Source organism: Cynocephalus volans, chromosome 3, assembly GCF_027409185.1.
Source record: "Cynocephalus volans isolate mCynVol1 chromosome 3, mCynVol1.pri, whole genome shotgun sequence".
Classification (NCBI taxonomy): Eukaryota; Metazoa; Chordata; class Mammalia; order Dermoptera; family Cynocephalidae; genus Cynocephalus; species Cynocephalus volans.
The window spans coordinates 186,788,596-186,811,104 of NC_084462.1; the positions used below are offsets into that span (position 1 = coordinate 186,788,596).

The window sequence follows — 22,509 nt, forward strand, 5'->3', positions numbered from 1 at the left end:
TGGTAAAGGATCAAGGCATCCCTCAGAAATCCCGAATGAGCTGAGGACAGCGGCCAGCACAGCTTGTATTCAACACCTTCAATGTGACAAGTGGAAGAAAACAAGCAGCAACCAGAAGGAAACACCAACACAGCCCATTCCTCCAGGTGTGACACGAGGAGTTCTGGGTTCAGGTCTCACACGTAAGAAGCTTGGGTGTCATCACTCCCATCCAGACAAAAGTAAAAACTCTGAACAAAATGAAAATTGGTGACAATTCTTATATCTGTAAAAGAAGTGAAGCCACAGCGTGAACTGCTGTCCCCAAAACTGAAGATGCAGCCAGGAAGACACAGAGGGTCATAACCTGTCTGATTAGAAACTCATGAGCAGAAACCTCCGTGGGACCCAGGACTGGGGGAGATAAACCAGAGCTGCAGCTGAAGAATTGCTGAAGACTCAGAGCTGGGAAGTCTGAGAGTTGGGTGCAGCCCAGTGCAATGGTCTCAGGGATCCCCAAACTTTAAACTCTACCTCAGGGGCCCACCGTGTTCTCCTAGAAAATATCGGAGAAGAATCCTGATGTTCACAGCAGAGAAAGGGAGGAAGGAGCCATTCTGAAATACCCCAGAGCATGACCTTCTCTATAAGAAGCCTTGACCTCAGGAGAAGCGAGTTTAGCTGATCCTAATGGACTGCAGATTCATCAGAGCATCACTGACCTGAGAGAAGAGAAAAAACGAATCCCCTCCCCCTCCCGCAGGAGACTTGCAGTGTCCCCTAAAGGAAGGTAAAGGGAGAAGCACTTGGGAATGTCCCACCCAGGACACGGCTCACTACAGGACAGAACTCATCCTAGGACTGTGCACTGCTTCCCTACCCCACACCTTACCCACATCCACAGGGCTCCTGTATCATGACAGAGAGAAACTAAAACATAACATGCACCTTAGACACGATTTCAGAAGTGTCCATGAAAATGTAGTCCACAGAGGAGACAAAAACAAGGACATCAGGGACATTTTATGGAGTTTGTTCTTTGTCTTGTCATCCCATCAGGCTCTTGTCTCTGACAGACCCACCCCAAAATTCAGCCAAGCAGGGCTCTGCTGTGTTTTCCTCTCTGTGCTTGTCATGCAGAATCCTCCACATGGAAACATAAGAGCTGTGTGTGGCCCTCAGGCATCTGCTTCTCCATCCAGGACACTGAGGAATGGACCGAGAGTGGGACAAATCCTCAACATCAATGTTCACAGTGTAGAAGAGGACCCAGAGGCTAAACTGCCCAACTGAGGATAGAGATGCCATGGGCAGGGGTCCTGTACCATGATAATGACCACGTGGCTGTAGCTGCACTTTGTATACGGAAAAATGCAGATTTAGGTACAGGGTCCTCAAGACTAATCTAAAGTTTCTGGAAAATAATACTAGATCATAACGATTTGTGTGTCAGGAAAAAAACAGGTCAAGAAAAAACCTGAGAAAGAAAAGTCCCCAGTGAAAAGAACCTTCTCATCTGCACATGAGGAAAGTTACTTCACTCTGTGTTGCCTGCAGTGAGAATGTGAGAAATTAGAGTCACAAAGAACAAAGCAGGACATGACCCTGAGGGACATCTGAGAGTCAGCAGAGCAGAGGAAACCTCAGATCCCAAGAGGAACCGCCCATCCCCTCTCTGCACCTGCTCCATGGGGCACAGGAGCTTGGTGGGCCTTGAGCGGCCCCTGCAGCCCAGACCCCTCCTGTGTCCTGCAGGGAGGTTTGTGTCTGGGTCACACTGACTTCCTGTCAGTGTGTCTCTCGCACAGTAATACATGGCTGTGTCCTCATCAATCACAGAGCTCAGCTACAGGGAGAACTGGTTCTTGGATGTGTCTCTGGTGATGGAGATGCGGCTCTTGAGCGATGGGTTATAACCTGTGCTTCCAGTATAAATTATGCTTCCCATCCACTCAAAGCTCTTCCCCCTGGGCTGGCGGATCCAGTGCCAACCATAATCACTGGTGATGGAGTAACCAGAGACGGTGAAGGTGAGGGAGAGGGTCTGCGAGGACTTCACCAGTCCTGGGCCTGACTACTGCAGCTGCCCCTTGGAGAGGACACCTGGGGAGAAGGAGAATCAAAATCTGTCAGTCACATGCAGTCACAAACATACTGTAGACTCATGTGTGACATCTGAGACCCTCACTTTCAGGAGCAGTCACCAGGCAAAGAAGTAGACTCCACAGTCTCATCTTCTATTTCACCTGAACTCTGCCATCCCCAGAGACCTGAGCCCTGTCTGAGGACAGACCTGTGAGCTTCCACGTCAGAAGTGTCCACATTTACTCTAGAGCTTGAAGGAAAATTTGCATGTGGGGGAGCTTTGTCCTTATAAGTGCTGAGGAACTGAGGTGGGAACCATTGTATTTTTTGAAGTGCTTATGTGTTTGTTTGTTTGTTTTTCTTGAAATTATTATACATGTATTTATGGTATGGGTGGGAACTTGGTGAGCTACATGGCATAATGTGGCCCCAGCTTTCTGAGCCCAGATCTACCTTCCTTCAACCCCTGTGTTCTGTGCTGACTGGGACCCAGCCCAACTCATCCGCATAAAATCTGGCTCTGGGTCTTGCTTCTACAGTTCTGATCCCAGCAAAAACCCTGGTTCTTTCCCTGGACCCTCTCCTGTGATGTGGTACTCATGACACCTGAGAGCTTGTTACTTGGTATATTGTTGTTACATGAGTTCTAGGCCTGCCTTGTGTTTTCCATCCTGCCATACAAGACACAGCACATCAGAACCCACAGAGACTCTGCAGAAAATGGTGCCCAGTGCATTACTGAAGACCCTGATTCTCAATATCTGGGAAAGATAAAAATCTTAAATGCCTCCATTCCATGGTCATTCCTGTTCATTTAAAGCGTACAAAAGTTCAATATATATTCACTTGTCACCCACATTGTATAGATTTTATTCCTTCATTTAATCCACCAAGCTTATCAGATATCAAAAAATAAAATTGATTACAATGGTTAACATGAAAGCAGTAATAACATCCTATTGCTAAACTTTTAAAAACAAAATTTCCCTTGATGTGCACCTGTCTGTGGGCATGAGAGCCAGTCCATGTCTGTGGCATCACTCTCTGGATGACTGCCCACCACAGAGAGAGAGGCCAGGGGCCGGGCTGGACGCTGTGCTGTGCCTGCCCCTGTCTGCTCCATGTCAGTCCCAAGGACAGCTCCATGTCAGTCCAAAGGAGGGACAGCCCTTCAAGAGTCCTCAATGAATGACAAGACAGGAGCTGCTGGTGGGCAATTTGGGGATGATTCTTCAGGTCCTGTTGACTCCTACATTGTGTTGGAGTTTTATCAAAATGTTGAAAGACCTGGTGAAAGATGATGAAAAACAAACACTCTGAAATGAGAAATCAAGTATTAGAACCAGAATAAGATATGACACAGATTCTGGAATTATCAGAGAGGAGATTTGAAATAACTCTGTGCATGTGCATCTATGTTTAATTTTTATTCAAACCTTCAGCTGACTCTCCTGAGTCTTAGTGGCCCAGCTCTGTGTTTCCAGGAGAACTTGTCAGGAAGCTCCGCCTCATGGAGAAGCAGCGCAGCCTCTCAGTGGAGTAAGGGACAAGGACAAAGACCTGCATCTTGCTCGTTTCTGTTCTAACGTGCTCAGGAGGGAAGTTGCAGTGAGAAGAGGTGACTGATTCATAACGTCACTCAGGAACCAAGAGTCCCACTGGTTTCAGAACCAGAATCTGCAACTTGTGGACAGATATTTAACAGAAATCAGAAGGTGAGGGAATGGTGAATTTCAGGTGGAATGTTTTTTAACTGCTGTAAAGACACTAAACATGAGGTCTCCCTAGTAACACAATTCAAGTGCATGACACAGGATGTGAACCACGAATGCAGTGTTGTAGAGCAGATCTCTAGACCTTGTTCATCCTGCATAACTGCAACTTTCCTCCTGTAGAACGTTACGTTCATTAGCCAGGCTGTGAGGGTGTGTGTTATAAGTGTGTACACTTCCTTGGGCATAATATGTCATATGGCCCTGACTTACATCAAAAGCTAAAAAGTGTGTGTTATCTGCTATTTCAGGATAAATGAGAACAACAGGTGTGTGTGTGGACTGGAGCCTGACACACTGAGTCCGTGTCACCTCTGTCTCTGTCTCTGTCTCTCTCTCTCCACACCCACCCACCCATACACACAAATGCTCACCATTGGTCTTTAGAAAATCTACCCCGAACTGTCAATTTGATTGATCCTGATAACTCCTCATAGAATAATATGTGAACCTCAAAGTCCTGTTCTGTAGTAAGTCACAGTGTGTAGGAAGGATCTCCCTTAGTACAAAGTGACAGGATGGTCCTGTGTGTTTGAGAGTCAGTGCATCACAGCCTGTTTCTTTGAATCTTAATTGTCCTGCAGGCCTCATGCACATGCTCGTCTCTAACTTGGAATGAGTGTTGTGTTTTCTGGATAGACCTAGTTTAAAAAAATATTTTAAGATAATTATAGTATTGAAAATTCATTAAGTAAGACTCACACCACTGAAAAGAGAAAATATCTTCATAAAAAAAATGGTCTTAGATGGGATGTCAGAAAAGTGGTAAAAGTACTAGCTGAGAAAATTTTAAATGTCCTTTAAATAAATCAAACAATATTAAAAACTATTATTATGTCATTAATACTAACAATTAATATTCCTTGCATTTTTAGTGAAACCCTAAGGAAAAAATAATGATGATAATAATAATAATAATAAACAATAATAGAAATCACCAAACACCAACATGATGAGAAACCAGCAGAAACATGAACTGAGGAGATAATCTCTTTATATATGTGGAATCATTGATATAGAAGAAAGAGAGATAAAGAAAATTGTTAAGATGAATAAAGAGATGAGATTTAAGAATAGACCTACTCGGCAGAGAAGAAAGGGAGCATATGGATCATGAATAATGTTAGAGATAAATTGGTGATAAACCACACCTTCTCAAAATGTGCCTGTAATTGGATGAAGTTTAAGTAGACTGAAAGGTAAAAGAAAAGGCAAAATGGGGTTTTCATTACAAAAATTGCATGCGTTTAGCAATATTTGCTGTGCAACGGTGTAAGTACATGAATACAAGATGGTTGGGAGTGCAGGACCAGAAATCAACAATAAAAATACCTCCCAGAGCAATGCAGATAAAAAAATTAGATGTTAGACAAAGGCTTTATTGAAGTTCAATTATGCGTGAAGATAACACTACAAGCTACACGTTTTTGATACGTGGTAACAAACTAGTCACCATGTCACACTTTGTTCACAGTCTTCCTATCAGACTTTCTAACACAGGATAATGCAGTTCAACTTCAAATGTAACAGTTTCTTGAGGAAATTAGTAAATGTTAACTAAAATACTCTGAATCACCTCAGATTTCCCCTTTAAATACAAAAGTGAGTGTGACACTGGTTGATTTGCTGTTTGTATATTACGAAGTCAGCCCTTGGAAGTTCACATCTGATCTGTGTGATAATTTTGAGACTGTCACTCTATGTAAAGGAAAACCGCATGTAATCATTTAAAAAGGTTTCCATTAATAATCATGCTCAGTTGAAACATAGAGACACACTCTTCTGTCCTGTGTCCAGGTTCCAAATTAGAAAACTGAGCTCATTTGCTAATGTGATTTAGTAATTTTCCCCTAAAAGTGTTCTCAGAGGAACATGTCTATCTCCATCCTGCTTCCGATCTGTTCCCAAACTTTAGGGCTCTTATATTTAGCTGTATATGTGTCCTGTGGTCATTGAGTCACAGGGCTTGATTGTTTGGACCACACTACTCAGCCCATTCCCTGACTGATGTCTGACCCCAACCTCCCACAGGCTTGTCCCCCTCAGTGCTCTGCAGCTGGTGGCGCTGTCTGCATGTCCTCTGACATAAGGTGTGTGAGCTGTGAGAGGTGTCCTGGGGTCAGCAGCTGCTCTGTCCTCACAGATAATCTGTGCTTTCAAGAAAGCTGCTTGCCTTCTGTAGTTTGTCTTTCTGCTCTGTTGATTTTTTCTTTTGATGTGCAGAAGCTTTTGTAAATGATATAATCCCATTTGTATGTTTTTTCTTTGGTTCCTTGTGCTTTTCAGATGTTATTCGCAAAGTCTTTGCCTAGACATCTGACAAGGTATTAATATATAGAATATATAAGGTTCTCAAAGCCAAAAGAGAAAAAAAAAACAACAGATAATCAAACAGAAATATGTGCAATGGAGATGAGTAGACAGTAGACATTTTTCAAAAGAAGATATTGAAATGGCTAACAGATAAATGAAAAAAATGTTCAGCATCAGTAATCATTAGGAAAATGCAAATCAAAAACACGTTGAGATATTATCTCAACCCAGATAGACTGGCCATTATTGAAGAGACCGTGAATAACAAATGCTGGTGAGGATGTGGAGAAATCAGAAAACTTCTACTCTGCTGGTAGGACTGTAAATTAGTAAAGCCATTATGGAGGTTTCTCAACAAACTACAGATAGAAGTGTCATATGATCCAGCAATGCTACTACTGGATTTATATCCAAAGGAATGGAAATCCTGTCAAAGGGACAACTGCACTCCCATGTTAATCACAACTCTATTTCCAATAGTCAAAATATGGAGCCAACCCAAATGTCCCTCGACAGACTACAGGGTAAGGAAAATGTGGTTTATATACACAGTAGAATACTACTCATTAATAAAAACAAAATGAAATTCTGCCATTTGAATCGACATGGATGAGTCTGGAGAAAATCATATTAAGTGAAATAAGCCAAAGAAAGACAGAGAAATACTGCATATTCTCAATCATAACTGCATGCTAAGAAAAGAAAGAAAGAAAGAAAGAAAGAAAGAAAGAAAGAAAGAAAGAAAGAAAGAAAGAAAGAAAGAAAGAAAGAAAGAAAGAAAGAAAGAGAGAGAGAGAGAAAGAAAGAAAGACGGAATGACGGAAGGAAGGAAGGAAGGAAAGAAGAAAGAAAGAAAGAGAAAAAAGAAAGAGAAAGAAAGAATGAAAGAGAGAGAGAGAAAGAAAGAAAGAAAGAGAGGAGAAAAAAGAAAAGAAAGAAAGAATTCAAGAAAGAAAGAAAGGAGAAAAAAGGAAAGAAAGAAAGAGAAAGAGAAAGAAAGAAAATGTGGTTTATATACGCAATAGAATATTACTCATTAATAAAAACAAAATGAAATTCTGCCATTAGAAGTCACATGGAAGAGTCTGGAGAAAATCATATTAAGTGAAATAAGCTATAGAAAGACAAAGAAATACTGCATATTCTCAATCATAACTGCATGTTAAGAAAAAAGAAAAGAAAGAAAGAAAGAAAGAAAAAAAAGAAAGAATGAAAAAAGGGAAAAGAATGAAAGAAACAAAAGAAAAGAAAGAAAGAAAGAAGGAAGGAAGGATGAAAGGAAGGAAGAAAGGAAGAAAGAAAAGACCACAACAATACGTTGAACGTTCCGAAGGAGGGAACAAACCTAAGGACACTCGAGACTGGGGAAGGGAGGTAGGGTGGATGGGAGCGACAAGGCGGGTCAAGGGCATAAAGAAAAATTGAGATTTTCTATAATGAGTATGCTAATAATAAAAACTAAAAATAAATAAATAAAAAGTAAATACAGCTGCATGATGGCGGCAGATGATTTCAAATTAATATTAGCTAAGTGTTTATATTAATCAGCTGTACATGGTATAGACGAATAGTTTCCAATCTTAAGTCAGCGCTTGCCTTGAGACTTTACAAACACCGCTAGGTTCTTTTTCACCACGTGTAACCAGTCAACAAGACAATCCTGGGAATTCTCTAAAGGTGAAACATGGTCATGAAACAAGCCTCAAAGACACTTTGGACATTTCCTGGTGGATTTTCTTCAGCTTCCATTCATGAGGGGATTTTAATATGTTTTATTTATTGTTTTACTATTTTTTTTTCAATGTCTTGAATTAATTTATTGGAAAAATGTTAGAGCTCTTTCAGTTGATAAAATGATGCTTTATTTTGTGTTTACAACCTGTATTATGAAAACATTTACGTCAAGTGAGCTTGTCAAAATTCTAAACACAAGAGCACACACACACATATACACAAGGAAAATACGCTTTTGGAAGACTACATGACAAATAGACACTTTGCAAACAAAGTGTTGACATTCTTCAGAGAAATGGTAAAAACTATCCAAAATTTCACATCAAGGAACAAAAGACACCACACAGCCAAAGCAATCCAGAGAAAGAAAAAATAATAATAAAGCTGGAGGCGTTACACTACCTGACTTTAAATTCCACTGCAAATCTATAGTAAGAGAAACAGTATGGAACCGGCATAAAAACAGACACTAAAACCAATGCAACAGAACAGAGAACCCAGAAAACAAACCACATACTTACAGCCAACTGGTCTTTGACAAAGGCACCAAGAGCACACATCGGTGAAAAGACTGACTCTTCAATATATGGTGCTGGAGATACTGGAAAACCATCTATAACAAAATAAATCTAGACCTGTATCTTCCACCATATTTGAAAATCAACTCAAAATGGATTAAAGACTTAAATGTAAGACCTGATACCTTACAACTTCTAAAATAAAACACAGGTGAAACACTCCAGGAATTAGGACTGGGGAAAAACTTTATGGAAATTCCTCAAAAGCACAGGTGACAAAAGAAAAAAAAAATAAACAAATGGTGTTATATCAAACTAAAAACTTTCTACACAGCAAAGGAAACAATTAACCAAACAAAAAGACAACCTGCAGAGTGGGAGGAAATATTTGTAAACTATGCATCCACCGTGGGATTATTATACAGAATACACAAGGAACCCAAATAATGTTGCCATAGGAAAAACTATAATGAACCAGATTAAAAATTGAGCAAAGGGGCCTAGTAGACATTTCTCAAAAGATGATATACAAATGGCCATCAGACACATTAAATAATTCTCAACATCACTAAACGTCAGGGCAATACAAATCAAAACCACACTTATATATCATATGATTCAGATAGACTGGCCATTATTCAGAAGATAGAGTAAGAGATGCTGGGCAGGATCCTGAGAAAGTGAAACCCTCCTACACTGTTGGTGAGACTGTCAATCAGTGTAGCTATTATGGAAAACAGCATGGAAGTTTCTCAAACAATGACAGATAGATCTGCCATATGATCCAGGAATCCCACTGCTGGGTATATAACCATAGGAAAGGAAATCGTCATGTTGAAGGGAAACTTGCACTCCCATGTTTAATGCAGCTCTATTTACAGAAGCCAAGATTAGGACCCAACTTACATGCTAATTGGTGGACGACTGGATTAGTTAAATTTGGTATCAGTACTCAATGTAATACTACTGTACCAAATAAATAAATAACAAAATTCTGCAATTTGGAACAATATGGATGAACTTGGGAAAAATTATATTAAGTGAGATAAGCTGCGCACAGAAAGTGAAATGCCACATGTCCTCACTCATAAGTGCGAACTAAAAATAAAATAGAAAAAGAAATAAAGATGCAATGATCACAATAACTTGGAGAAATTTCAAAAGGGGAGATCGTACGTAGGCCACCAGAGTGTGAAATGAGGAGGGGTGATGGGTTTAGCAAGGAATTGGTAAAGGGCCCCAAAACATATCACACTGTACAATGTTGAATATATTATTTATTCTGATATGAGCATTGTATATTATACACAGATATGGATATTCAAAGCCATACCCCTCAAATATTTACAGAAAAAAATTCAATAAAAACAATAAAAAATAATATAATAAATTTACTTTTAAGAAAAAATATGAAATAAAAAAATTTAAGGCATAGAATAATAAAATTATAAATATTAATCTGGGAAAATGAGAGAAAATTATTATTTTCCATTTATGCTTATCAGTGCTCAAAAGTTCTCAATAAAATCATGTGCAGTGTTAGATCCTTCGATCACTGAAGAAAGATAGTCTGGGAACTAAAGTTGAAAATGCATTAAAACAAATTTCTATTCTTTAGAATAGGAAATCAAGTTGTATGGATGGGCTTGATGTTATGCAGGTCACCACCAGTAGGAAATAGAGATCCTTCCCTTGGAACTTCTTGAGAAGCCACATGTGGACCTGGGCACTAAGAGTGGGGCATTATCTTCCTGTTTCAACCTCCATTGCTCGTGGATACCCCTGAGAGGTTTGACTTATCTACACATCAGGGCGGTATCGACCTGTGGGACTCAAAGTTCCCACTACAGTGAAGGAAGTTATGCATCACCTGAGAGCTGTTTCAGGTAAAGATGGATCATGTCCATACAGAAATATCCAATGCAATTGCTGATAACATTTGTCTTGGCCTCGGGGACACGAAAGGAAAGAACAAAAATCCAGTCCAGTGTGTCCTTATATTTCTCTTTTCTTAGTTGGTTCCACACAGGTCCACTCAGTCCACTCTGCCACAAAAGCCAGACTGACTCCTCTTTGTCGCGGTGCATAGGTGCCATCTTAGCCTGAAAGACATGGGGCAGTTACCATCCCTGGTGGAGAAACTCTCTTTATCAGCTGAGCCACAGTCATAAGTATCCCCATAAGAAGACAACAAACATAGACTCAGATTAAGTGGAACCACTTCTGTGCCCTAGTAGAAGGATTGTGAAGGCATAAATAAAACTTTGCATTTAGTCACTACAAATGTGGTGAAAGCAATTAATCCTGCTTCTACACCCTTATTCCCAAACCCCTGTGTTGTAGGTACTGGGCCCAAGCCTCCTGTACAGCCCATTGAATAGGACCATATGCTGGGAGCTAGATTACAGGGAAATGCCTGTGATGGAATTAGTTTAGATCTCATAGTTTCTTCTGGAAGATGATGTCGTAAAACATCTTCAGTCACATCAATTTGGTTTTATTTTCTGAGACTTGAATTGGCCCTTCCATTGTTCTATTAGTTTTTCTACTTCTGGAAAAATCTCAATGATGGATGAGAACTTTAGCCCATGCGTGTGTTCCCATGGCCTCACGTCCTATGACTCAACAACAACTAGAGTGCTTGGTCTTAGACAACATCCCGCGGGATCTCATATTAGAAACAGACATTCAGCACCAAGGACAATGCTTATGAGAAAAGGACTTTGGCAAGAAATGCATATCCTCATACTGGATAAGACTAACTACCATAAAGAACAATAAAGCTAAAAATGTGGGTGAAGGGCACATGGTATTCTCTGTCTTATTTCTGCAATATTTGCATAAGCCTAAAGTTACTTCAAAATGCATTTAAAAATTAAGAAAAATATGAATGAACAGGTAAATAATGCCAATAAAAAATTAGATGAGAAAATTCTCATGAGGACAACTTTCTGGCTGTCATGGGTGAATGTGACATGAAGCAATCAACTTATTACCAAGAGGATTAGTGTTAGTCCCATGTTGATGGATGGTGTCGTGTTTGTCACTGTCATCTCAGGCACTCAGTGTGAGGAGCGAGGCCAGTCGTGGAGGGAGCGTCCCCAAACTTCATGTTGTATTCTCAGGAAAGCCTGGTATAAACAGAGAAGTCACAAAGGTTGGTACAGAAATATCGATAGTTATATAAAGATCAATGACCTCATTCCCTGGACCCACTGACTTAGCAGAACATGTTTTCCTCTCATGAGGTGCTGATACTCTCACATGTCAATGCATTTGGTTATACTTTAACATTATAATTGCCTTGAAATGTTGTGTCATAGGTTGTTAGAAAAGACCCTGAGAAATTGCAACATGAATTTTCAGGAAGATGTGGAAAAATATCTGGATGTGATGGGGTTGCGAAGTGTAGATGCCAGAAAATAACTAACTAAAGAGATTATTTCAAGAAGATAAGTGTCCAGGGAGGACCAAAGCTACAAAGGCTTCAAAGGGTCGTGCAGACTGAGACCAAAGAAGAACCATCAGATTTGTCATCTCAGAATGTTAATTCTATCAGTGAGAGCACACAGTGGAATTGCTGGTGTAGACAAAAATTAGAGCAAGTCCAAGAGAGAATGAAACATGTTATACCTGAAGACATTCGGGATACTCACACTTTCAGTGTGTGTGTGAGGACCCAGAGGTACAGTCCTCCTAAATGGAGGGTTTTTTTTTTTAAGACTAATACCAAATGTGTGTTGTTAATAAAATCACTCAGGATATGCCCACGTATAGGACTGCATAAGTGACAGTGGCACCCAGGGGTCACTGTGGACCACACAGTCCATGTGATCATTCTGATTTACTCAGAATCTTTTCCATCCACCACAGATTGGGATGGGGGAGCTCAAGTTTAAGGTCAGTGTTTTACTCTATGAAGAAAAGAGGAACACGAGGAGACAGACATTGAAAAAACCTTCCAAAATTCACAATGTCCTGTTCATGACAAATTTGTCAGTCTATGACGTAGATTTAATATTTGCACTTTTTTGTGTTTAGCAATTTGCCTGTGCAATAAAGTTAATTGGTACTTTTAGAGAGTGTCAGTGAGTGTGTATATAATGTCAGAAAGGCATTATTTTAAAACAGGTATTAAAAATTACACTCACTTTAAAAAGTCACCTTTTAATATATGTGCTACAGTATCATCTATTCTATAAAAGAAGACAATAATGTATCTACTTTTCTGCAAAAACAGTTTTTTGATTCAATAGGACATCTGACATTTTCCAGAAGGGTTTGTTTTGTCAAATGAATATAAAACTTTAACTGGCTCATGGAGAAATTGGAAATCTTGGCTGTTCTACATAATGGTTGGGTGGGGCCTGCCTGGCATAGAGCAGAGTCTCAAGCTCATATTATTATTATTATGGAGAAACCTAGTGCAGTGCAGATGTAATAGTGATTTATTGCCTCATGTCTGATAGTCTTTGTTCATGTTGTTATAATTTACATAAAATAATCACAACTTGTGTTCCATGAAACGTATCTACTCAAAAAAGTCTTTGAGTCACTGCTTCTCTATGTTTCACTTCCCCTGCCATATGTGAAGAAAAGTAAATAAAATCTAAAGGAAAAGAAGCATGCTTGTTTTACATACACATTCTCTGCCCTTTGTCCAATTAGTTAAATAGAATGCTTAGATCCTTTGCATTTACTATATTTTATTTGTTTCTATAAAAGCCTTTCAGAGCTTTAGATTAGTCTTTTATCTCTACCTCAGCTCTGTTCCATAACATTGGAATGCACAGATATTTGATTTCATATATCTCTGGTCACTAGAAACAAAGGTTATATTGAGGGTGACCGGGACACCCAAAGCATCACTGTGCAACCACAGCATCTCATAGATTTGCCTACCAGTGTGTCCTGCAGGTGGTGGAGCCATCTGCACATTAAAAGGCATAAGGTACGTGAGTTGTTCTAGGTGTTGTGGGGTCATTAGCCACCTGTGCCTCCAACTTGCTGCAGGATTGACCTGCAGTAGTGCCTGAATTACTTGGTTCTGCATGTGAAAGACACATGGGCTCAGCAGCACAGTGAGGAAGCTGCAGGTGACCCACTTATGGTCACCTATCCAGGTTGTCCATGAATGGACTGACACATACGATGCACATTAGGAGACAATGTGGGGTTGGATGTTTGATGATCAAATCTATTCGAGACCATGAGGGGAAGAGGTAGTCTGTCTGAGTGAAGGTGTCCATGAAGTTACAAAAGCTGCTTCTCTGAGGCCAAAGAGTGTGTGCTTGGGACACACAGTGACTGAACTATATAGCTGTTTTTCTATGAGTGAAATTAGCTCCAAAAAAGAGAAAGGAGAATCTTCAGGATGATCTGTTTGTTGAGAATGAAACATGAGTTACAGGAACTCAGGAAGAAAACGGCCCTAGTGAATCTTTTTTTGTAATAGTTAATGTGTGTGTATGTATATATATATATATATATATATATATTATATATATAATTGCTTATGAATATTCATGAGATACAGAGCTGATTGTCACCCCTTGTGCCCAAGATGTGAAGTCCAGATTCGTGCTGGCAGCATGCCCATTGCCACATCCCATCTACATATAGACCACTTCGGTTTATCCTTCATTACCCCGTGAGGGTGTGAGGAATTAAAGACACAAATTATAAGACATAAAACGTCTCAGGGAACAGCTGAGAACTTGGAGAGTGGATGATTCTGTTGAACCCAAAAGGAAGCACAGGCCCCTCTGCACCTGCCCATGGGAATCAGCCCTGAACTTCGTGGGTCCTGAGCATCCCCTGGTGGTCCCGTGTTTCCCTATAGGGAAGTTCATGTCTGGGCTCCCACTGACGTCCTCTGTGTCTCTCGCACAGTAATACACAGCAGTGTCTGAGGAGTTCACGCTGTTCAACTGCAGGTGGGCAATGCTGGTGGAGTTGTCAGTGGAGAGTGTGACATGGCCTTGGAAGGACGGGCCATATTGCGTATCTGATTCACCAGGATCAATCATCCCCACCCAGTCGAGGCCTTAAAGTGGTGTATGACTTAATTTTAAATTTCATCATTGTTTATATTGGAAAATAAAGCAAAGAAACTAGCAAAGGGCAGGGAAAGACTGGCTGAAGTGACCACCCTTGCTATTTATTAACAGGGGTGGCAGTTTTTCATAAAATGAACTGCATGTTCATGTGCGATAACTTTACATGATACTAATCATACTTGTGCATGAAACTCACATATGTTGTGTGTGTCATTCTCCCATTAAAATATCATGTGTGTGGGTGTGATATTTATTTATAATGAAAAATTTGTGGTATGTAAACCTAAAGAAGTTTACATCTAAACATATTATAATCAAGTTTTAATAAATGATGACACAGAGAATTTTGAAAGCATCAAGAGTAATGTGACATCTCACATACAAGGGAACATGGACAAGACTATGAGCAGATTTAACAGAAGAAACCATATAGGCCATGCAAGAGGGGTGTGAATATAGTTAAAGGGCTGAAAGAGAAACACTGCAAACCAAGAATACTATATTAAACTGTTTCACAGGAAAAAAGAAGATACTTTTCCAGATCAACCAAAGCTAAGGGAGTTTATCACCAGTAAATGTGCCTTACAGGTAAAGCTAAAGAGATGTCTTTGAGATGAAACAAAAGGACTGTAAATATCCAAGTGTAAGAATTTATTGAAAATAGAAACTTACTGGTTAATATGAGTATATTAAAATAGTAAAACCCCAATATTGTAATAGAGGTGCATAAATCATTTAAACTCTATTATAAAATTAAAAAATTATTAAGAATACATACAAGTATGATAATGTGTTAATAGACGCATAATTGAAACAGAAGTACAATGTGGCATCACTAACATAAAGTACAGAATAAAAGTGAAGAGCTATTGTATGAGGATACTTTAAAATATTTGGGGAAATATATAATTAAAAGATGATATAAATGTTTCCATGAATTTGTTGAAGCACTTTTGTGTGAGTGAATTTAAGTTGCTGTCAGCTTAAAACTGACTGCTAAAAATATAAAATCATTTATGTAAAGCTCATAGAAATGATAAAATATAGAAAAAATATAGTTGATACTCAGTAGGTGAAGAGAAATGAAAGAAATTGTAAAATTCTAAAAAATAAATAAAATAAAATAAAGTCAAAAAGATAAATACTAGAAGAGAGAAATTGGAACATAGTACAAAGAGAAAAAGAATTAACAGTATAGTAAGTCCTTACCAATCAATAATTTATTTAAGTGCAAATCAATTATATTTCCAATCAAAATATATACTTTCACAGAAGCTAAATAAAAAATAAATAAACGCAACCAACCATGTCCTGTCTACAAGGAACTAATCTTGGCCGTAAGAACACACATAGGAAAATGTTAATGTATGAAGAAAGATATTCCATGCAAATGGTAATCACAAGAGAGCAGCGGGGTGCACTTCCATGAGCCATAATAGACTTTAGCCCCAAATTATAAGAAGAGACACAGATCACTGCATAATAACAAAAGAATCAATCCATCAGGAAGGCATAGCAATAAGAAATGCACATGCACCCAACAACAGCACACCTAGATATGAGTATATAACATAAATATTAACAAATCAGAACAGATAAACTTCAAGAAATATGATAGTGAGATACTTCATAATCCACTGACAACAATGGACAGAGTATTCAGGCAGAAACTCAATTTGGAAGCAGTGCAAATGAAGAAAACCACAGACAAAATTTTCCTAAGAGACACATGCAGAACACTTCATCCAACAGCAACAGAATATGCAATTTTAAGTCCACCTGGCACATTCTCCAGAATAGTCATGTTAAGTGAGAAATCAAATGTTAACAAACAAAAGATGATTGAAATTATTTCAAGAATTTTCTCCAGCCACAGTGATGTGAAAGTAAACATGAACACATGAGAAATATATAAATTCCTCCAACATCTAAATGTTTCTAAAATTTTTTTTAAAAAAAGGTGGCTGAGCAGCCAATTAGTCAAAGTAAAAATCAAACAGAGGAAAATCAACATGAAACATGATACACCATCTTTAAGAGACTCAAGGAAATAAGTCTAAGCTGCTGTGTGTGATGGCACCGAGGCTGTCAGAACACATGTCCTGGCTCAGGGAGGAGGAGGGAGGGAAGAGATGGCCAAGGCTGGATCCCGACCTCGTGCCTTGTAGAATCAGGGAGGAGCTGGAGTCTGTGGAGGGAGCAGCTTGCAGGCCAGAGGCATGGGGTCCACGCAGTGGTGCAGTTTTCCAGGAGACGTAGCAGAGGGTGCCATCATGGGGAATGCAGTGACCATGCACAGAGGATGGTGGTGTGGCAAAGGGGTGACATGGGAGTAGACCCAGGACAGACAGGAAGGAGGAAGGGCATGTCCTCAGGCAACAGGTTCAGAAACAAGCTTGTGCAAGCCTCGTGCCTGGACTTCCATCAATATATGATGATACATGTGAGTGGTTTTCCCTCCTGATAAAAATGTCAGAGTTTCAAAGTGAGGAAGAAGAGGAGGGGTGCTCCCAGGAGAGGAGGCCCTGCACGGTGACAGTCACCCTCCTGCCCTCACTCTGCCCTGCCCATCAGCACACCTGCAGCACCAGGGCCTCCTCTGTCTCCTGTAGGGGGCGCCACACTCCATTCTTAGAACCCAAAGGAGCTCCGCTGACACGTGGGTTTACACCTGTCATGAACCAGGTGTTTCCAAACAGGTTCTCCATCTGCATCTCACCCATGTGTTCACTAGGCTTTAAGATATGTAAATAAATCGATGGCACTAACAATTTTTCACACACACATAAATTCTTCACCAATATGTTAGGAGACCTTTTCCTGTGTTGGAAGGACATTCCTTAGTTTCAGCACCAGAGCAATGGACAGAGACATACAATTATCAGTGTTCATGGTGCTCCAGACTCCACACGGAAATGTCTCCATACACACAGTGTGGTAACAGTAAAGAACTCATTGTTGTGTGCGATGTTTTTTCCTAAATAAATCCAGCAAATTCTGAGATTAGATTAGAACACGTAAATTGTAGAACTTCTCTTTAATTAAATATAAAACTAAATGAGATAAGAACAAGGTGTCAGTGAAGGGGATTGAGTTGTTACATGCGCTTTTGATGATGGTTAGTTGCAGAATGGAGATGAGATATAGAAAATGAACTGATTTTCTAATTCTGGGCCCTAAGTTAGACCTGAATAGCATTCACCAGAATCTTCCCTACCTGTGAAAGTGTTCTGACTGTAATACTGCGTCAGGGATCTCTGAAGGCTCTGAGGTGTGCAGACCAGCTCCTGCCCCAGATCCCACAGTCAGGTAAGTCTCTGATCTTCTGATGGGGGGAGAAGGGAGAGTGTAGATAAGACACAGAGACATTCCTCCCAAGATCTCTGCACAGGGAGAGGGGCCAATGTATGTGGGGAAGAGTGTTTTTACTCACTGGTTAACAGTTTCTCATGAGAAAGGCAACTCTGTGCCTGGACACTGCAAAGAATTAAAGAATAATGAATTTGACTTAAATGTGGAAATTCCACTTGTTTGCAGACTTCATATTTATGTCTATTTGTCATCTAGTAGGTAAAATAAAACCGTATTTTCCATATAAAACTCTACAAACTGTGAGGTTTTCCTGAGGGTGCACATTCTACACCTAAACCTGCATGGATCACAATGCACCTGTACGAGGCACTGAGTTCTCCTCTCTGGACTCACAACATGGTGAATGCTGAGGACACGTGTCCTGTGGTTCACCGTCAAGTCTTGACTGAGCTCCATGGTGATGCTAAGGCAGGGCCTGGCTGGGTATGTTGGGTCCTCTGACGGGCAGCTCTGGCTGTAGGATGGTTCAATAACCTTGCTTCAGTTTCTTTGTCAGAACAGAAATTTAGCAAAGTTTCACCCAATCTTCCCTCCCTCTTTCCTTTACTCAGAGTCAGACTTGCATTGTGGACTGACATATTCCCAATCTCTTAGCCAGGCCTTCTGCTTTTGATCTCAAAAGGGCACATGTGTTTCTTGAAAAAGATATGGAAGTGTGATCCAGTCTTGGGATTTGCTTTTTAAAATACCCAAACTAACAATTATTTTAAGAGTTTTTAATAATAGGGACTTCAGTCTCTTGGCAAATAAAAAATATAAAATAACCATTGCCTTAGTGTGTTTTGTATGTGGATAAACCATGGTCTCCAGTTATTCAATTAAATCTAATCTAGGTGCTGTTCTGATGGTGCTTTATATTTTGATTGAACCTGCCATCAGCTTGTTGAGATCCAGGAAGATTATCCTAGAAACCTTGGTTGGCTTGTTCCAATCAGAACAGAACCAAAGAAGATGAAATTCCATGGTGCACACAACTATAGCTCTTCACAAGTGTTCCAACAGGTCCTTCCTAATGGCTGCCCCTATAGACTCGGTCATGTCGATCCAGCCACCACAAGGGCCATCACCTACAGCTCACAGCACATCAAGTTTTTCCATCGAGAGCTTTCCTGCAAATCGCAGGTGAGGGAGGGGATGTCATGAAAGTTTGAGCAGCACAAGGTCAGCTGTACATCAGTATCCCATTTTGAGCAATCCCCAATTATCCCATTGTCTACTAGTGTTCACTTGCATTCCCCATGTGGCTCCTTGTAGAGAGGTGGGCAGGAATGTCCTGTACAGTGATGGGCAAGAAAGTCTCATCAGTCTCTCCCAGGTGTCTGCAGGAGGCACAGCTGGAGCCACACCTGAGCTCCAGGTAAAGGAACTCAGTCCTGGATTTTAGACCTCAGAGACCACATTCTGCATTTCCAGGGAATAGAAAGAGCAAAGGGAATGAGAGAACATCAACTACAGAAAAAGAAAATTGAATATGACCAAAAGGACATCAGATCACTGCTGTGTCTATGTTGCATAAGTTAGTGTGAGGAGAATGGTTAGAAGTGAGACCCATAAGATTTAATATGTTACTGATCAGGGACTAGCCTCTCTCTTGACTTTATTCAGAATCCCAACACGGTGCTCTAATCAGGGAGTCTGCTGGGGTCTTTGCACTGAGTCTGATTGGAAAAGCCTCATCAGGTTCCACTGAGTTTCCTCAGGACACTGATTCTGGTAATCAAGACAGAGAGAGTGTTTTACATCCAGTGTGTGTGAGAATGTTTTCTCTGTTACAATAGAACTTTCTTATTTCAGAGACATCAGAGCTAGGAACAGAATCATAAACTAACAGAGGTTCCCTGAGCAAACTGTCATATGGAGAGGCAGCCCTAGAAGGTGACAAGAAACCAGACATAAACCTCCATGTGCACCTGCTCCTGGGCTGACCCTGTCTTCAGTGTGTCCTCAGCACTCCCTGGTGGTCACTGCAGTAGGTCTGTGTCTGGGCTCATGCTGACTTCTTCTCAATGTGTCATACTGTGTCCTCAGCAGTCACGGAGCTCAGCTGCAGAGAGAATTGATTCTTGGCCCCCTCAATGGTGACGGAGATGTGGCCCTGAGTCAAGGGGACATAGTTTGTCCTCCATGATGATCCACTGTAGTGACCATATCCAAGCCATTGAAGCCCCTTCCCTAGAGGCTGGCAGATCCAGCTCCAACCACAACCACTGCTGATGGAGTAACCAGAGATGGTGCAGGTGAGGGAGAGGGTGTGTGAGGGCTTCACCAGTCCTGGGCCTGACTCCTGCAGCTGCACTTGGGACAAGTCACATGAAAAAAGAGGGAAAACTCCATGAGTGTCACACAGCATACTGCTCCTTTCAATACATTTATGAATCCCTTGATGCTCACACTGGGAAGCTATCAGCAGAGAAAGAAAGGGGTAAAATATTCATCTTCTTCAGAGAGAGAATAACATCTTTCACAGAGAAAATGTGCTCACCCCAGTTAGGATGACTAATATCCAAAAGACTCTAAACGATAAATGCTGGAGAGGTTGCGGAGAGAAAGGAACTCTCATACATTGTTGGTGGGACTGCGAAATGGTGCAGCCTCTATGGAAAATGGTATGGAGGTTCCTCAAACAATTGCAGATAGATCTACCATACGACCCAGCTATCCCACTGCTGGGAATATACCCAGAAGAATAGAAATCATCAAGTCGAAGGTATACCTGTTCCCCAATGCTCATTGCAGCACTCTTTACAATAGCCAAGAGTTGGAACCAGCCCAAATGTCCATCATCAGATGAGTGGATATGGAAAATGTGGTATATCTACACAATGGAATACTACTCAGCTATAAAAACGAATGAAATACTGCCATTTGCAACGAAATGGATGGACCTAGAGAGAATGATATTAAGTGAAACGAGTCAGGCACAGAAAGAGAAATATCACATGTTCTCACTTATTTGTGGGAGCTAAAAATAAGTAAATAAATACACAAATAAACTGGGTGGGGGAGGGAAGAAGGCACAGCAATTACAATTCCTTGAAGTTGATACAACAAGCAAACAGAAAGGACATTGTTGGGAGGGAGAGGGGAGATGGAGGAGGGAGGGAGGTTTCGGTAATGGGCCTCAATAATCAACCACATTGTATATTGACAAAATAAAATTAAATTTGGAAGAAAAAAATAAAATAAAAATAAAGTAACACTCATAAATATGATGAAAGCTGTTAAACATGTTCTTTTCAAGACGTATAACGCCAGAGTACCTAAGACTGTGTATATAAACATAGGTGTATGTATGAGTATAAATACATATATTTAAAACTAAAATGAACACAATAATAAAAGACGACATGGTTGAGGATATTTTAAGGAGTTTGGGGGAAGGAAGAGGAAACCACAGATTCTAACTACAAATCATTCCCTGGGCCCCTCTGCACCTGCTCTTGTGACTGAACCTTGAACTTGGTGGGTCCTGACCGCCCCCTGGTGGTCCAGTGTGTCCCTGCAGGGAGGTTTGTGTCTGGGCTCATGCTGACTTCCTCACACTGTGTGTCTCGCACAGTAATACACGGCCGTGTCCTCCGTCTTCAGGCTGCTGATCTGTAGATACGCTGTGCTGACAGAGGTGTCCATGGAGAAGACAAATCGTCCTGTGAATCCCTCAGCGTATGTTGGCTTTCCAGTGTTTGTGTTAATCCAGCCCATCCACTGAAGGCCCTTCCCTGCTTCCTGTCGCACCCAGTTCATGCCACAGCAGGTAAAGGTGTATCCAGAAGCCTTGCAGGAGACCTTCACAGACTCTCCAGGCTTCTTCACCTCAGCCCCAGACTGCACCAGCTGGACCTGGCAGTGGACGCCTGTGGAGAAGACACAGGGAAGATGGGGACCCTGGTGCGGCCTCTGCAACCTCCTCAGCCCTGGATGCCAGGGGCTCCTTACCTGAGGCAGCTGCCAGCAGAAAGAGGAGCCTCCAGCCCCACTCCATGCTGAGTGGAATTCGGACTCGTTCGTTCTGTGTGACCAGTAGGGTCGTACCCTTGATGAATGTGTTGAGGGGGAACCTGAGCTTTCTAATCTGTGGGGCCCAGTGATTTGCATATGTGTCCAGCTCCTTAACACCACCTGGTCCAGATCAGGTATGAATAGCACAATGCCCTAGAGGACCCCTGCACCTGGGAGACTGAGCTACCCTCTCGTGTTTGGTGCCTGGAGTCCTACTTGCTAATAGTTAGTGACCCTTCCCCAATGGATCTGACCCTGGGAAGTGCCTGGGTACAGATGAACCCATTCCTGGACCCCAACTAGTGACTTTTATCCTTCCTGTGACCTCACATTGAAATGGGACAAAAGCTTCTTCTAAAGGTCTAATGCTGAATGTTCCCAGGGTGTCATTGCTTTGTCTGGGACCAGGCTCAGTGATTTCACCCTGGATCATCACATATAGAGTCTCACACACTCGACTTGTCTGATCTTTGAATTCATCTTTCCAAGTCCATTGCCTCAGAAATGGACATTATTTCTGACACTTTAAGATGCCATCTTCATGTTTCCAATAGTTTTATTATTTTTTCTCATTAAATTGAGTAAAATTGAGATGAAGATTACATATTAATAACCACAACTATCTAGTTTTCTTATTTCTTCCCTCATATAAAGTGAAAATAAATGAACAATCCAGAT

General features: G+C 40.8%; 1 gene segment (V, D, J or C); it reads right to left on the bottom strand.

The window, feature by feature from the left end:
* Window positions 1-19,649: 19,649 nt before the first annotated feature.
* On the bottom strand, window positions 19,650-21,814 carry LOC134372890 (immunoglobulin heavy variable 7-4-1-like). The segment is given in 4 exon segments: window positions 19,650-19,679; window positions 19,978-20,004; window positions 21,376-21,686; window positions 21,769-21,814. Coding segments are annotated over 4 exon segments (414 nt in total).
* Window positions 21,815-22,509: the final 695 nt, after the last annotated feature.